Consider the following 18,023-nt stretch of genomic DNA (forward strand, 5'->3'; position numbering starts at 1 on the left):
ATGTCAGATTAGACAGAACTGGGCCGGATGGATCCGGTATAAGGCCACTTTCCCAAGCCTTACGTGGCCAAAGGTTTTGTCTTATGTAGAGTAGACCCATTGAAATGAATGGGACTTAAGTTAGACCAGCAGCGGAAACAACCCTGAGTTAGGATTTGAGATCTGGTCTTGTGCGTCCAGGTCCGACATCTTCTGATGCCCCCAAGTTTCTGTGATGAGGAAGGGTGGCCTTGAAATAGTGAGTTGTCAGTGTTTGGGGAGGAAGTGGCTGGCTGGGAATTATGGGCATTGCTGTACAACACTTCAGGAGGGCACCAGGTTGGCGAAGCCTGCCTGTGGACTTGCTTTTTGTGTCCAGGGGACAACGTGGGCCCATCGTGGGTGCCAAACAAATTCAAAAGCTCCCAAGAACCCTTAAGTAGGTTTGCCAATGATTTTCTTTTCTTTTGCAGGGCTCCTGTACCTTTAACAGCTGCATGAGAGGAAATTCAACAGATGAAACTCTTCCACCATGTGGATACTGTGACGGTAAACTTCACCTGCTGCATTTCTTCCTGTCATGGAGCTGTTAAAGGCATGCGAGCCCTGTCAAAACAAAAGAAAGAAAGAAAGATTGCTGGCAAAACAACACTGTTGGTTGCAATTCCTGATAATTCTGTTCCTTTGGAATTCTTACTTTCTAAATCCAAAACATTTCTTCTTGTATTCACTGAACTACTTCAGGATGTAGTTCAGGTCAGGGAAGAGGAATCCATCGCCTTGCCCCTAAAAGTTTCTCTACTCCTGATCTAAAGGCTGGCTTCCCCCCCTAAAAACATTAGCTGTCCTCTGTGCCATGGGAGGCAAGAAAATAGGTGGGGTATGGGACCAGAAAACCCAAATCAAGGAAGGGTTTGGGCAGTTCTGTACTTGTAACATGTGGGGGTTGGTTACAGTAATCTCTGGCTTTGTCAATACTGAAATGTATGTGACCCTCAGCATCTAGATCTCATTTTTTTAGTATTAAAAACAGGCTAAAGGAAAGTTGCTCCTGCTTGGAATTTATTATTTTTAACAGTTTGACATCCTATCTTGCGCTGTGTTCAGAGATGCCCCCCCGCCAAGACTTAGAGCCCAGGGAAGCAGAGGCCAGTGGAGGTTGATGGCTCCAGTGTCAGCGGGTTAGTAAATCCACTCTGGGTTTCAGTCAGAACTCTTTGGATAGCTACTTTAGAGTTCTGACTGAAACCCAGAGTGGATTCATTGCCCTACTGGCCTCAAACATGGCGTCAAGGGTATGGTTAGGCACCTGCTAAAGGACCACACCCCAGCAGGGGCCCACTGAGAAGAGTATCCTGAAGTGGTGGATCCTTTTCACCATTGCAGGCTGTTTGTTTACCTGCCTCTTGCTCCAGTCCAGACAATGGTGGTGGTGAGAAGGTGGAGCAGAGGTTGCCACTGCCTACGTGCTCACTGGTTGCCTGCCTAGCAAGCAAATGGTAGCTATGATGAGAAAGAGGAGCAGGAATAGGGTGACTATATGAAAAGGAGGACCGGGCTCCTAGACCTTTAACAGTTGTATAGAGAAGGGAATTTCAGCAGGTGTCATTTGTATGCATGCAGCACCTGGTGAAATGCCCACTTCATCACAACAGTTAAAGCTGCAGAAGCCCTGCCCCATTGATAAGATACAAAAAGGGCAGGGCTCCTGCAGCTTTAACTATTGCGATGAAGAGGGAATTTCAGCAGGTGCTGCATGCATACAAATGACACCTGCTGAAATTTCCTTTTCTGTACAACTCCTAAAGATACAGAAGCCCTGTCCTCCTTTCCATAGGGTCACCCTAAGCAGGAAGAATAGCAGCTGGCGACCACGGTGGGTGTCTTGCCCAAGGGCCTTTCAAAACCTGGAGGCAGCATTGGTTGCTATGCATGCATGACCCTGTTTCTTCTACATGCATTAGATCTTGGGCAGCTGTTGAGACATGGAGGGAGGGGGAAATCATAGTGGAAAACCCACCATCTCCCAGCCTGGGTTGTGTGCGGTTCACACAGCTCTGCAATATGGGGCTGTGTGCCTGCGTCTTTTTTCCTAAATGGGGCTGCTAGCGAAAACCTGCTCTCACTCCGAGCCAGGTAATGTTTGCAGCTCTGGCTTCCTTGGCTGGCTGCCTCTGGCAGCTGTGATGCTGCAGGCAGGTAACGCGCTGGGGTTGCATGTAGCCATTTGCCTCCATCACTCTGAGTAATGCAGCCGGATTGCTGCGCCTGTTGCTGCTTTGAGAGCCGGCGTGGGCGTGTGCACAAAGAAGGAGAATGGAAGCAATAAACCCCTGGGAATGGCAGCCAACTCCCTTTCACTGAAGCAGAAATGGAAGGGAGCTGATTGCTGGACCTAGCAAATCCGAAAGGGTGCACCTGAGCAGGCGCCAACAAGCTTTTGCTCCGGTTGCAGGGTGCCCTGTTGCTTGGGGACAGCAGAACATTAATGAGGAGGGCTGGCTGATCTCCACCCTGATGGGCAATTATAAAGTGATTTCTTCTGATGGAGGAGCTTACAGCTGCAAGTGAATTAGATATTTCTCTCATAACAGAACTGCAAAGTAGAGATTTGCTTGCAGGCCTCCCGCAACGTGTTCCAGATGTGTTAGACTACATCTCTCATCTTGCCCAACCAGTATGGCCAATAGAGTTATGGGAGGTGTAGTCCAACAAGCCTTAGGGATGCCAGGGGAGGGGGGAGGCTTGATTGCTAGTTTGTGTAATGTAGAGGCTATATGATGGTTGGAGAGGGAGAGCCAGTGTGGTTAGAGTATTGGGCTGAGACTCTGGAGATCTGGGTTCGACTCCCCGTTTGACCATGAAGATCGCTGGGTGTCTTTGGACCAGTCACCAACTCTCAGCCTAACCTACCTCACAGGGTTGTTGTGAGGATACAATTGAGAGGAGGTGGCTTTGAGCTCCTTGGAGGAAAGGTGGGATGTTTTTAACTGTTGTAAACCACCCAGAGAGCTTCGGCTGTGGAGCGGTAAATGGAACTTCACATTTTTAAGGCTAAGTTGCTGTTTTTTCCTTGACAGGCCTGCTCCTCAAAGGGCTATGTAAACACAGAGGCCTCTTCCTTGATTTGCAGTTGGACAAGCAACATGCCAGAACAAAGTAATGATTACAGAGTGGTTGTGTTCGGAGCTGCCGGTGTTGGAAAGAGTTCTTTGGTCCTTCGTTTTGTCAGAGGGACCTTCCGGGAAACGTACATACCTACCGTCGAAGACACTTACCGCCAGGTGATCAGCTGCGACAAGAACATCTGCACCCTTCAGATCACCGACACCACGGGCAGCCACCAGTTCCCTGCCATGCAGCGCCTGTCCATCTCCAAAGGCCATGCGTTCATGCTGGTCTACTCTGTCACCAGCAGGCAGTCGATAGAAGAGCTTCAGCCCATCTACGAACAGATCTGCCAGATCAAAGGGGACATCCAGAAGGTGCCGATCATGTTGGTAGGAAACAAGAGTGACGACGCCCAGAGAGAAGTGGACGCCAGGGAAGGGGAGGTCCTTGCCACCCAGTGGAAATGTTCCTTCATGGAGACGTCGGCCAAAATGAACTACAACGTGCAGGAGCTTTTCCAAGAGCTCTTGAACTTGGAGAAGAGGAGAAGCGTCAGCCTACAAGTGGACGGCAAGAAATCTAAGCAGCAGCGGAAGAAGGACAAACTGAAAGGCAAGTGTTTGGTCATGTGAGATGCTGGTTTCTGCTCCTCCTCCTGGGCCCTTAAAACAGGAGCATAGACTTAATCTTGCAGAACATTCTCATGTGTCCTGGGAAAGGGCTGGACAGAGAGATTTCCAGAGGACCTGGATGGCTTTGTTTGTTTTAGTTTTGCTTATAAATTTTGGTTCAATTGATTATTTATTCGATGGAAGTTAGGCTTTGCATGTTTTGTTCTGCAGAAGCAGATGTTTGTTTTCTATAAAAAGAACAGCAGCTGCTAACACCACTCATGCCTCCTGCAACCACCAACCGGTATTAGCCATTGTACAGCAGGACAAGCTGCTATAGTCAAGTGTATGATAAAAAGCAACAGAAACAGTCTGTAAGTCCACCTTTTGCCAGTGCTTTTCTGTCTGTCTGCATCTTAGAACATCCTAGGTATGTTGCATCTAAAACCCTCATCACCTCTAGCTGATAATGAAGGCTGGGGGATAATGGGGGTTGTAGTCCCAGGGCTGGCTTAAGAGGCCAAGTGCTTCACAGTAGTGCTCCTGTCAGTACGCCAGGAACAAAAATATTACTTTGCCTAATGTTTGTATATTCTTCAAGCAAAAAAAAAAAAAAGATGCTTTCAGATGGATGTTTAATCAGGGTCAGATCAAACAAATTATTATTCTTATCACTGATTGTAGTTTGTTGAATATGTACACTTGTAGGTAAGGAGGAGCTGCATTCTGTACCAAAGAAGTGCTTACCTGTTCGATATTAAATGTTAAAACTTTGTATGTATTGATGTGTATTGGCAAGGATTTTATGTGAACGATTAAAGTGATTTGAGTAGCTACTATGCATTGATTGACTTCTTAACTACAGAATTCCGAGCTTGTCTTCCCTAACAGGTAAGAATCAATGGACCTAATTATTCTCTCCACCTTTTGAGTGGTTGGCAGATGAACTTGGTACTCCAGTGTCTCAGATCATGCTGATACCAGAGGCGGGGAACGTGTGGCTGGCCGATGTTGTTGGCCTCCAACTCTTTCCAATCCTAGCCAGCATGGCCAGTGGTTAGGGATTGTAGTCCAGCAACATCTGGAGGGCCACAGATCCCCCATACCTGCTGTAGTTGACAGTTACTTTTCCATCTGGCCTTGGACATATTCCATTGTAATGAAAGGGAGCAGTGCTTGGCAAGTTGTAGCATAAAGGCCATGGGTTGGTTCTACCATACTTAGACCAGACCCATTGAAATCAGTGGGGGTTCAGTTAGTCATGATAGTCCCATTGATTTCAGTGGGCCTACTCTTAAGCACAATTAGGTCTACATCTAACCTATTGTTTAGAGGAGCTGTTAACTGGAATCCAAAATGAAGGCTCTTGTTGAAGTTATTTGGATGTTCTTGCTATTTACTGTGTTATCTGTACAGCACCATGTACATCGATGGTGCTATATAAATAAATAATAATAATAATAATAATGTTCCATTTCAAAGTCAGCTGCTTGAAACTGATCTTAGATTAGGGCTGCTTCCATCCTAGGGGTGGGATCCAAAGTTAGTCCTACTTAAAGTAGACATATTGAAATGAGTAGGATTTATGTTTGGCTAATATTGGATCCAACCCAATGGGCAGAATCCAATGAGGTGCTTCTGCCCCCACCGCTTCTGTTGTGCAAACAGTCCTCGCTGCTTGTGTAATGGTGATTTAACATTTCAGGGCAATGAGCAGTAACCCTCATTTCTAGAAGGAGGCAGGTCAGCGGAGCTTGCATGAGGGAACTCTACTGATCTGCCTCCTTCTGGGGCTTCCTCTCTTGCATAAGGGAATTGGTGGGGGATGCAACCTGTTGGACTCTACTCAGTGTGTTTAGGATGGAATCCTACATGCTACATTCACTCATGTTTTACAGAGGGGTCAACACCCATTTGTAATTCTATGTTCTCCTAGTACTGCTTCTCTTTTCTTTTTCTTACTACAGGAAATCTGACAATCTTCCCAGTTATAGCTTTTGTTTTTTAAGAGGCATAGTTTTGGAGCAGATAGCGATGTATTAGACAAGTGAACCTGTTGTTACTCAGTGTACATTCACAATAACTTATGTGGTGGCTGCCATTTTCTAATCCTGTTGAATGGTTCAAATCAATCTTTGAATTAGTGCTAAAACACTTTCTTGGCTATATATATTGGATCGGATCCAGTATCAATCATGTATGGAATAGACCCAGTGGGGCTTACATTAGTCATGACTGATTTAAATCCCATTGATTTCAATGGGTCTACTCCTATGATTAAGGTTGGATCCAAACCATTATTTTTAGTTTTTTTTAATTACAGGTGATTTTATTTGCTCAAACGATCAGCAGATGCAGCCTACGTTATAAAGTGTCTCAAATTAAGGTACTAGCTGGAACTTCTTAATTCTCTGTTGCTGACACTTCATTTTTTTTTAAAAAAGGCCAATGTCAACTGGTTTAAGAAATGCTTACACATTTGTACTGGAAGCACCTAAAATAAAAGACAAATGCAATGAAGCAATTCCATTACATTTTACATCTCATTAATAAATGTGTACATGAAATCTAGTCATTGCTGATAGCTGAAATTTGTAGGTGAGCAAGTAAAAAGGATCCAAAATCACAATGAACTCCAGTCCTGGGGACTTCATATTGCAGAGTAGTTTGTTGCTGGAATGAGAACTGTGGGTTGTAGCGGAGCTTGGTTCAGACATTACAATAACTGATGTTTCAACAATAGCCCATACTCAATCCATACTCAACCTTGAGTGTGGGTTATCATGTTGTGTGTACCCAGTCCGAGAGATCATACTTTGCTGGCAACCTTACAGAAAGCAGCATGTTGGGATGGGCTTTTCTTGCGATTTCCCCCAGTAGATTCATGTCATCGATGGGTGATGAGAATTTATTTTATTTATTTATTTAATTACATTTATATACCGCCCCACAGCCTAAGCTCTCTGGGCGGTTTACAACAATTAACAACATGTTAGATCAGACCAAAGGTCCACCTAGTCCAGCTTCCTGTTTTCCACACTGATACCACCAGTTGCCTCTAGGAAGCCCACAAGCAGGACAAGAGCACAATACATCTCTTCCGCTGTTGTTCCCACTGTTGTGAAGTGGCATGTTGCCCCTGATAATGGAAGGAAGACCTAGCCATCATGAGAGGATTTTACCCATAAAGGCAGCCTAAAAATAATTTTAAACACATTAAATAAAAATTAATGTGGTAGCTGTATCCTCCATGAATTGGTCTACTCCCCTTTTAAAGCCATCCAAATTAGCAGTCAGTGCTACCTCATGTGGCAGCACATTGCAAAAAATTAATTCTGCGTCATGTGGGCAAGTACTTCCTTTTGTCTCGGTGGATGCCCCTGAGAACTATTATTTGGTTGTCCGCTCGAGATGTGTGTTCCTTTGACCACATAGGCAAATATTTCTATACTGCCCAATAGGCCGGCAGGCCCCATTGCCTTCAGACAGACTGCAGAGGATCAGAGCTGGTGAGTCACAACATTGATTGTCAAATTGAGCAACACACAATTGCAGGCACAGATGTTCAATATCTAGCTAACTACTCATTGAGCTCCTTTGGTGTTATCACGGCTTGCCTTTGCATGCTAGGCTGCAGCCAGCACAATTTGTTTTCCTGGCTATGACCACGTGTGGGAGCACCCAGTGGGGAAAAAAGGTGGAAAAGCTGCAGTCCGGGTGCCGTATGTTTAGCTCTGCAGCGGGGGAGCAGATTTGAAAGAGTGATCTATGATGCTTCTCCATTTCTGACTTGTAGCAAGCCTATAACAATCACAACATTTCATTAGCACACAGCCCTATAAATGCAAAGACTGAAAGAAGGAAGGTGTGTCTGCTATTTCAATTTTTAAATCCTATACATGCAACTTTCCCCAACCTGATGCCCTTCAGGCGTTTTCAATGTCCCCTCCCATCAGCCCCAACCAGTATGGCCAATGGCCAAGAATGCTGGGAGCTGTAATCCCAAACATCTGGAGGTTGGTAAAGGCCTGCTGTACAGCCTGTGGTCACAATATCAAATCTAATCTTTATTGCTTAAGGACATCTTCAATCATTTCTTAGTATATAATAAGGGGAATACATGGTTCAAAGTATAATAAAGGTACAACCTCATATAATCTATGACTATGTCCAATATATATCTGGTATCTTTCTCAATGGTAAAGACTATAACACTCTGAGCTAGTTTGCATGTTGCGAGGGTGGCTGATAAGCCACGATGGTTTGTTAACCACCCCTATTCAGGCAGCCCAATTTCTCTAATTATCCTTCCTGGGAATGGTTGTCGTGATGTCCGGATCTGGTGAGGGTGGGTGGATGGGTTGGTTAATAAACCACCCGGAACCCACATTGCGTTGTAGAGCTAACCAAGCCAGCCAGCCAGCCAGCCAGCCAGCCACCCTCCCTCCCCAGGTTCAGATGTAATGACAACCCAAGTCTGGTGAGGGTAATTCGGGAAATCAGCTGGCATACAAGGGGCATGTGTGGGGATGGTTAACAAGCCACTGCAGCTTGTTATCCACCCTCATGTCCTACGAACCAGCTCCTTACAGAGGAAAAGAAACACACACACACAAGAGAGAGAGATTTATATAAGAAATAAAGGAACCAAAATATTTCCGACAAACCATATTAACAAAAATAGCTCTAATATCAGACGTGTTTGCTCACAACATCAACAAAGTGGAAATATTGGTTGATTCTAACACATTACGCAGTGGCAGGCTTGGGTTCAGCCAATCCTGGTTCATGACGTGTTTGAAAGCTTCCTTTGCTGCATTCAAAGGCTTTACATTTTCACCTGTAAATCTCCATAAGGGTCTGCTGGATCACACCTATGGTACGTCCATTTCAACAGTCTGTTTCTAACCAGCCAGGTGTCTCTCTGGAAAGCTCAGAAGCAGGCAGGGTTGGCTCTACCATTACGTGGGCTCATGCACCCGCAACAGGTGGCAGAGGCGGAGAAGCAATAAATCATGCCATTCTCCCTGCTCCCTAGCAGGAGGGCCCGCTGCTCCAGTGGGTGCCCCAGAGAGCCCTGCCAGCCCCTCTCTCAGAATGGCATTTGGTGTAGCAAGGCAGCAGCTGGCAGGGCAGCCACCTGAGAGTCTGTTGCTCTCAGTGAGAGCTACCCAGGAGGCGGCAGCAGCCATGCAGGGCTTGTGAGAGCTCAGCTGGGTTTTATGAAATCCTGTAGGAGCCTGTCCAGATCCCACAAGACCGAGGAGGGCACTCCTCCAGGTGCACGGCATGGCGGTAAGGGGATGGGAGACAGGACCTGCAGGGGTGAGACAGAGAGTGGCGAAACACAGGGCAGCAAGGCAGTGGCATAAATTGTTTCTTGCTTACGCTCATCCAGGACATGAAAGCTACATTTCATGACTGGGAAGGTCAAGACCTCCAGCATCTAGGATTTAGAGGCCCACTGCCTCTGATGTGTAACATGTGAAGTGACAAAGATTCACTACCAGGGTTGACCGAAGATATTTTGCTACCTGAGGTGAAGGACAAGATGGCGTCTCTGCTGTACCACGTACAGAAAAATCTTACTTTGGCATTGGGGAGGGGACGATGTCCTAGGGTGGTCACATGGCCACTTTTAGAGAGGACAGTCCTCTATTTGAAGAATTGGCAGAGGGCTGCCCCTATTTTGAAGACATCCTCCATTTGAAGGCCTGTCCAATCCATGTTTCATATGAAGAAAAAGAACCATTCAAAAGAAGAGCTGGGCCAGCCATGCATTTCCCACCCCTGACTTAGGGGATGCAGGACATGCCACCTTGCTCACACAGAATTGTCCTCCAACACTTCATTGTTCCTCCCACCATCTGTTGCCTGGGGCAGCTGCATCACTTTGCCTAATGATAGGGCTGGCCCTGTTTATTGCCGTATCTTGATGGGGAGAAAAATATATATTTATTTATTCATTTATTTAATAATACTTATATAATGCTTCCCATTTAAAAATGCCAAAGGAGTTTACAGCAAATTATAAAACAACACATCATTCTAATAGCACAACAACATTATGACAAGTTAATAGCTGGGAAAAACCGGGGTAAACAAGTAAGTTTTAAATAATCGTTGAAAGCACATGATCATCATTACGGGCTATGCAACTGCTGTTTGCCAAAAATGTGATGCAGTATTTCACAATTGATCTGCATGGTTCTCAGACCAAAAAAGGAGAATGAATCAATGTTCATCATTGTTCATGGGGTTTTTAGAACCATTGCTCCTAGAATGTGTAACCATGATGAAGAAAACTCTCTATATGTCTTGTAGGTGTTTCCTGCTATGACTTAGAAAAAAACAGGATTGGGGAGGGGAATAAAGTAGGGAGAGTGAAGACAAATTCTTTCAGCATTAAATGAGGTACAAGTTTGTTTGTTAGTTTATCTATCTATTAGATTTTAAACCCATCCAATAACCAATGTTTACAAATTTAAAACACAGAATATACACATCAAAAACATAAAATAGAACATAACATTAAAGCAGATCAGATGAAGACAAAATAAAACAAGCAGCAGCACATAATAAGAACAAAATTAACACCACCAGCAGGGATAAAACAGTGCAAATATCTAATGGCGCCTTTAAAAAGTCCTTACAAAGCCATGGGAAAGAAGGTCTTTTGTCTGGCACCAAAAAGACTGTCATGTAAGTGCTATGTAAGCCTCTCAGGGGAGGCCATTCTACAGATGGGGTGCCACCATTGAAAAGTCCCTCTCTTGGAGCCGTCTATCTAACCTCAATTGGTGGGGGCATCTGGAAAGGGCTTCAGAGAGGACCTTAGGATCTGGGTAGACAGAGACGGGAAAAGATGCACCTTCAGGCCCAAAGCCATTGGTGCCAAGCTGCTGAGAGCTTTAAAGCTTAAAACCAGCACTTTGAATTGGGCCTGGAAAGAGCCAGTACCACTTCATAATCTAACCATTGTTTTGAACTAGGTGGAATTTCTGGACAATTTTCAGAGGCAGCCCCACATAGAACACCTTTCAGCCACTGAAACGGGAGGTAACCAGATCATACATAACATGTTGCAAGGCTATCTTTGTCCGGGTAGGCTCAGAGCTTATATATATTAACCTGAGATGATCAAAGGCATTTTGAGATACCAAGATCACCTGTGCCTCTAGTAATGATAGATCCAAGAGCATACCCAAATTATGCACCAATTGAGGGAGGGGGGCAACCCACAGGGCATGGATTCCAGAATCTGGGGGCAGCCACTAAGAAGGCCCTCCCTCCCTCATTCCACACAAATATGCTTCTGACCTAAAGGGCCACAGAGAATGGACTTTTCTCCTGATGTTAGGGAGTAGGTGGGATGATACAGTAGGAGGGGCCCCCTAAGTTATCCCTGAGTTGAAGTCATTTAAGATTTTAAAGGAAATCACCAGCACTTCGGCTTGTGCCTGGAAGGAGATTGGTAATGAATGCAGCTGTTGCAGGATTGATGAAATACAGGGGTGCAGAACCTCTAGCCTGCAGGGTACCTCAGTCTAGCCCACAGAGTCTCTTTAGGTTCCTCCAAGTCATGGGGCTTAAGCTTCAGCCCTCATGCCTTGGAGAGCATCCCACACTTATCTCCTACGTGAGATCGGAGGTAACGGCAAGGTGTTTCCCCTGAGTGCCAGGCACCAACAGCAGAAACCCTGCTGTTCTCTCTGATCTGTGATTGGAGATAACTGCAGGAAATGTGGGGAGACAGGAACCAGCTGTGCTGGGAGGAATAGCTGGCATGCACCGGCAGCAGAAGCCCCACTGTTATCTCCAATCTCAGATCAGAGAAAACAGAGGGAGGGAGAGGGTGTGTGTAACCTGGTGCCCTTCTGATGTCTTGGACTACAGTTCTCATCAGTTTTCTCCAACCCAGCACCCTGCACATGTGTCAAAGTACTGCTCCTATTATCTGCAAATGTCCTGGGATGGCTGGGGAATTGTAGTCCAACACAATGGAAGACTTCACAGTTGGGGAAGACTACCTTAGTACCACTCAGACTAGATTACTGTACTAGGCTTCATGCAAGGCTTCTTTTGAAAAGAGTAAGGTAAGCTTACAGTTTGAATCTGGCTACATATCTCTGAATACAGAAAGTAAGAGCTTTTCAACACAAGACTGTTAATCCACTCTATCTACTTTTGATTTCGTTGGAGAACTGAGATCTGAGCTCTTCACAAAGAGTGTTTCCTTTCCTGCTTTTCTTCTACATAACCTCTAGGTGGCACTGTAGTGTAGTGGAATAGCACAAATAATGGCACAAGTGGCAATATGAGTTTCCTTCACTTTCTTTAAATAATACCGCATTTTCCTTGCTCTAGTGCTGTTTAAAAACAATAATGAACTGGAGGGTCATGATGCCATCTAAAGATCCTGTTAACAACAGTGAGTAGGGAATGATAAGAGCACAAAGAATGCCTTGTGTAGAAAAGCTCTAAGTGAGAATCAGCCTTTAAGTCTCTGATAAAAAATAGTAATTTAATGGGTATCTAGACAAGTAAATGAACTACTCAGACAAAACAAAAACAAAACATGTTTGGTTCAACTGTTACGGATGTCAAAATCCATTCAGAGGTGGTGGTGGGAACATAACAAAAAACAAAATTAAAATGATGAGGGGGACTCCATGTCCTTTATGAAATGGGAGAAGCGATACTGGCATGAAGAGAAAGGAGAGTCAAATAACAGGGTAAACTGCTAATTTTAAAGACTTCATTTACATCTCCAGCCTATGAAATCCACAGGTACTTAATTAGTAATATGCAATCAGTGCTCTCTCTAGGGGCATTAGTCATATGCATAATCTTATGACTTCAGAAGCACCCAAAGGGACAATAGAAAATGTATAGGGCCTTCTATGAAAGTAATTATTTTACATAAAACCAGGTGTAGGAGGAGAACGTTTAAATATAGCTCAATTGCTTTAAATATGTAATTTTAAAACTCCATTAAATATAATCAGGTTGGGATTTTTTTCCACCTAGGCCTGTTTATTTATTGCTTTTAAATGAATGTGCCCAACAGTAAATCAATATTTCTGTCAGCTTGGTTTAATGATGAGGCACCGACTGAGTCATATTTCAGCCTCATGCGCAGGCTTTGCTATTATTTTACAGGGCCTGGTCCCTTTGATACACAGCAGCTCATACACATGAATCAGACCGTTCCTCTCCAGAGGACAGGCTCATTTCTAAAGCTTTCCATGTTTCTTCTGTGCGTAGGTTCCTTCAAACTGTAGTGTGATTCTTCCATCTCAGCCCTAGAGGCTTGTCTTTGAATACAGATTTTTTTTTCTTTTTTGCATGAGAGAAAAAGCAAAGGAAATAGTATTTAAGAAATGAAGTTTCAGGGCTGCGAACTATAACTGTGGCCTCCCTCCATCCTTCAAGATTACAAGTGTACTGCTCAAAGGTAAAATTGGGCCCTAAGAAAATCAGAAGATAATAGACCTATAGCTTATTCTCAATCTCTCTCTCCATTTTTCAAAATTAATAATTTTATTGCATGTAATAAATGTTGCAGCAATTTTCCGGTGCCTGTGCCAATTGGTAATTTGATTCATATGATCTGATGCAATTATGTGCTCTTAGGTCTCTCTCTCCTGTCCATTCCCAGATTGTATTTCTCTTTTTGATACGTCAGAATGCCATTGATGGAGCAAACTTAGACAGGAAACCATGCTTAAATCAGACAACAACAAAACACACACACATGGATTTCCTAGTAGAACCATCCCTACCCCTTGATCACAATTCTTTCCATTTGTCTACCATTGCCTTCATGTTAAATTTCATGCATTTTCCTTACATGGACATTTCTCCATCTCAAGGTTGTTGTAGTCCTTTCTGCACCATAGCACACCTACACCAATCCAGTAAATTCGACATGGTGTGCAAAAAGGGAGGGGATTTTGAGGCATCCCTATGGACTTATGAAGTAGTCAATTTGCTGAAAAGTCAAAATCTGTACTCTCACCTAGCTCTCCCGCCTGCCCCACAGAAGTAGCAAAAAAAAGGAGGAAGATTTATATCATATCAGACCATTTAATATAAAAAAGCAGGTGAGGAAAATAATGAAAGAACTAATGGTGGCATGAGACCCACAACAGAAAGTGAATTGCTAAACTGTAGGAACAATCAGGAAATATAATGAGCTGCAGACGATACCAACTCCTTGTGCTATTTTCAGTGGCACATTCAAAACTTGTTTGGTCTTCTGTAATTGCCATCTGATCATCATCTTCCCATGTGTGTAGTGGTGGTTTTAACTTTTAATGATTTGGGGACAAGCTACTTGAAGGACCCCCTTCCCGCCCATTGATATCAGTAGAGGCCCTTCTCACCTGCCCGTCACCAAGATGCAAAGGGGAGGCTGGTGGATACAAAGGGAAGGACCTTCTCAGTAGTGGCTCCACACCTCTGGAATCAACTTTCAAAGAATAGTTGAGTTGGAAGTGGCCTATAAGGCCATCAAGTCCAACCCCTTCTCAGTGCAGAATTCCACATTAATACCTGACAGATAGCTTTCCAGCTGTATCTTGAATACTTCTAGTGTGGGAGAGCCCACTACTTACCTAGGTAATTGGTTCCATTGCCATACTGCTCTTACAGTCAGGAACTTTTTCCTGATGTCCAGCTGGAATCTGGCTTTCTGTAACTTGAGCCCATTATTCTGTGTCCTGCACTCTGGGATGTTCGAGAAGAGATCCTGGCCCTCCTCTGTGTGACAACCTTTCAAGTACTTGAAGAGCGCTATCATGTCTCCCTTCAGTCTTCTCTTCTCAAGGCTAAACATGGCCAGTTCTTTCAGTTTCTCCTCATAGGGCTTTGTTTCTAGACACCTGATCATCTTTATTACCCTTTTCTGAACCCCCTCCAGCTTATCTCCATCCTTCTTGAAGTGTGGACACAGTACTCAAGATGAGGCCTAACCAGTGCTGAACAGAGGGGGACCAATACCTCATGCAATTTGGAAGCTATACTTCTATTAAAACAGCCCAAAATGGCATTTGCTTTTTTGAAGCCACATCACACTGTGTTGGCTCATATTGAAGTTGTGATCTACAACAACTCCAAGCTCCTTCTTGCTTGTAGTATTGCTGAGCCAGGTATCCCCCATTTTGTAACTGTGCATTTGGTTTCTTTTTCCTAGTTGTAGAACTTGGCATTTATCCCTAATCAATTTCATTCTGTTGTTTTCAGCCCAGCACTCCAGTCTATCAAGATTACTTTGAACTTTGTTTCTGTCTTCCACTCATTACCTCCCCCCAGTTTGAGAAGGTACCATTGATAGGCACTCTTTGAGTCTGATTCTCTAGCCAATTTGGATCCACCTAATAGTTGTTCCATCTAGCTCACTTTTAGCTAGTTTGCTAATCAGAATATCATGGGGCACTTTGTCAAAAGGTATGCTGAAGTCAAGATATATTATATCCACAGCATTCCCACAGTTCACAAGGGAGGCTACTCGATCAAAAATTGCAATCAGATTAGTCTGGCAGGTTTTATTCTTGACAAATCCATGCTGGCTTCTAGTAATCACTGCATTGCTTTCAGAGTGCTTACAGATTGATTTCTTTATAATCTGCTCCAAAAATTTCCCAGGGATGGATGTCAGACTGATTAGTCTGTAGTTCCCAGGTTCCTCATTTTTATCCTTTTTGAAGATAGGGACATTAGCCCTCCTCCAGTCATCCGGTGCTTCAACCATCCTCCATAATTTTCATTGGAATTTCGTCAGGCCACTTTTTTTGCAGGTCTTCAGGAGAGCTCTGAAGACCCACTTGTTTTTGTTGCCCTCCCCATAAGTCAGAGACATTGGTTTTTATTGGTAATTTTTTTTCATGATTTTATTTGAAATCTGTTTTTATGGGTTTTATTGGGAAAAAATGTTTTTATTGACTTTTTATTTACCCACTTTGTGTGGTTTTTATTTTGTGTAGTTTCTAACTTTAAAGGTAGCCTAAAAATAGTTTTAGTTACATAGACAGATGATAGATAGATAGATAGATAGATAGATAGATAGATAGATAGATAGATAGATAGATATTGAATTTGCAGGTGAGACTTTGGGCACAACAAGGGAGGGAGAGAAGTGAGTGGCAAGATGGGTTTTTGAAATAGCAGATGAAATTACTTATAATCCCAACTCTTAAAACTTTCCTAACTCTATGGGTGCAATACAGATTGTAAGTAGTAAAGGTGCATCAAAAGCAATGTCTTCCTCCTTCCCATATGAGGAAACTCTCAGTGACTCCAGAAAGAGGATTTTATTGGGTGCCAGGTGTGCGTCTCCCACACACAAGGTGGTGTTTGGATGAGGGGAACTTTGCTATAGTTCAGGGGAGATTGATTAGATGACCGTCATGTAGCCTTTAGATCATAATCTTTATGATTCAGCATAAGGGAGGTCGAAGGGGCAACTGTAATAATGAGAAACAGTAATGGAACATCAAAGTCATGGGATGAGTCAAATTCAGGGAACAGAGAAAGACGAAAGCAAATCTATTTTTGGCACTGAAACCTCTGGGAAGGATTAGCATTGGTGAGCTTTTTCATATAAAATCATGGGACGTCCTTTGGGAAACCAGCCACAAATGTTTTCTTCTCAGCTATAGGCAATTCCATGTGATACCATTACTGATATACCATAGTACATGCCCCTTGCTGATCTTTACATAAATCAAACAGTAGCAAATAAAACACAAGGGCCCCCTCATATTCAAGGAGGTATTTTGGGGGGTAGTTTTTGTGCATCCTCTGATTTGTTTTATATACTTACAGAATGGCACCAGAAATTATTCTCAAAAAGAACGAACTGCTCTTTCATAACTAAGTCCTGTTTGTAATGCCATTTGGTTAAAATTATATTGTCTGTATTCCCTTGAGGCTTGCAGGGAAATCTGGTAGTATCCGATGGCAGTCAGACAAAAGCCAAAAAGAAAACAGGACTTTGGATAGCTCCAAGTGGGTCTTGCTGGCTGGAACTCTCTTACTACTGACAATGTTGTCTCAGCAAGGTGCCAAAGCCTTATGTAGGCTGTCAAGACTTGTAGTGTGATCAGCTCTGCCCCTCCTGAAGAAAATGACTGGGGAAATGGAGGTTCCGCCAGGAGGGCCCTGAATGAGGCACTGTTCTACTCCAGAGGAAGTACATTGTCCTCATCAGAATCCTCAGTTGCACACTGGTAGGTGTGAGGGCTGGGAATCATGACAGATGTTCCTGCCAGATACGAAGTAGAAAATCATCATATCATTCTATATATCCTCTTTTACATGAAACAATGCGTAGGAAGGAATGCATTCTTTGTATGAGATTCTTATATTCAGAAAGATCTATCAAAATGTTAATGTAACAGTCACTGTGATACTTCCATCCTAAATGCTCCGGCATTGGCAAAGGGACCAGTGAAAACACAACAGCTATGACATCTCCCTTTGCCTCAGAAAATTACGTGCAAGGCCCGCATATTCCTTTCTGGCACCTGGTGTTTGATAAACACACGTCAATATTTTGAGTGAACCTGGGAATTTACTCCAGCACAACGAGGAAATAGTTGCTCAGGAGCAATGGAATAGCAAACACAAAATAAACTTATAATACTTTGTGGCTAGTAAGCTAAACTGATTTTGTGAATGAATAAAAATGATTATAAACCAAACTGCATTCAAAATGCAAAATATTAATAGTGGACCACTAGAGAACATGAACATCACAACCAATTCCTCAGGACCTCCATTCTCCTAGAACTACAGATGGAGACTCACTGGGGAATTGATCCATTTCCTCTGATGAATTCTCATAAATGACTGTTTCTAGAAGTGGGCATCTCCTTCTGTGGACTTTTTTCTAACCTCTTTATTGGTACTCCACTCTTTATTGCTGACTTACAATGCAATCCTATGCAGGTCTACTCAGACCTACTCAGACCCAAGGCCCATTGAGTTCTATGACGCTTACCTTTAGGAAATGAATGTAGGATTGTAGCCTAAACTGCTGCTCCACCCCACAAGTTTCAAAATGCATAACAGATATTCTACAATTTTCCAAGCTGTCAACTCTCCCTCACTGCTACCGTCACTGTCCAATCCTTTCTTCCCGATTGTTCAGCTTTGGCCTTCAGCCAAAGTTATTCCTGTCACTATCCAGCTTCTGTCACAGTCTCTTTTCTAAAAAAAATATTATTCAGTAAAACACAAATGTTACTTAGTTGTTTCAGGGGATCCAGATACTTTTCTTCAAGGTAGTATTCTGTTGCAGGGAAATGGCATTTTCCC

At 43.5% G+C, this 18,023-nt stretch overlaps 1 protein-coding gene across 1 annotated transcript; it reads left to right on the plus strand.

Moving 5' to 3' along the window:
- Nucleotide 1: 1 nt before the first annotated feature.
- DIRAS3 (DIRAS family GTPase 3) lies at nt 2–4,201 on the plus strand. Its single transcript, XM_063118065.1, has 2 exons — nt 2–36; nt 3,060–4,201. Exons 1-2 carry the CDS (start codon nt 28–30, stop codon nt 3,720–3,722), a joined length of 672 nt encoding a protein of 223 aa, XP_062974135.1. The 5' UTR covers nt 2–27; the 3' UTR covers nt 3,723–4,201.
- The last annotated feature ends 13,822 nt before the right edge of the window (nt 4,202–18,023 follow it).

The sequence above is a fragment of the Elgaria multicarinata genome, chromosome 1, assembly GCF_023053635.1.
Source record: "Elgaria multicarinata webbii isolate HBS135686 ecotype San Diego chromosome 1, rElgMul1.1.pri, whole genome shotgun sequence".
In the NCBI taxonomy this organism is placed as follows: domain Eukaryota; kingdom Metazoa; phylum Chordata; class Lepidosauria; order Squamata; family Anguidae; genus Elgaria; species Elgaria multicarinata.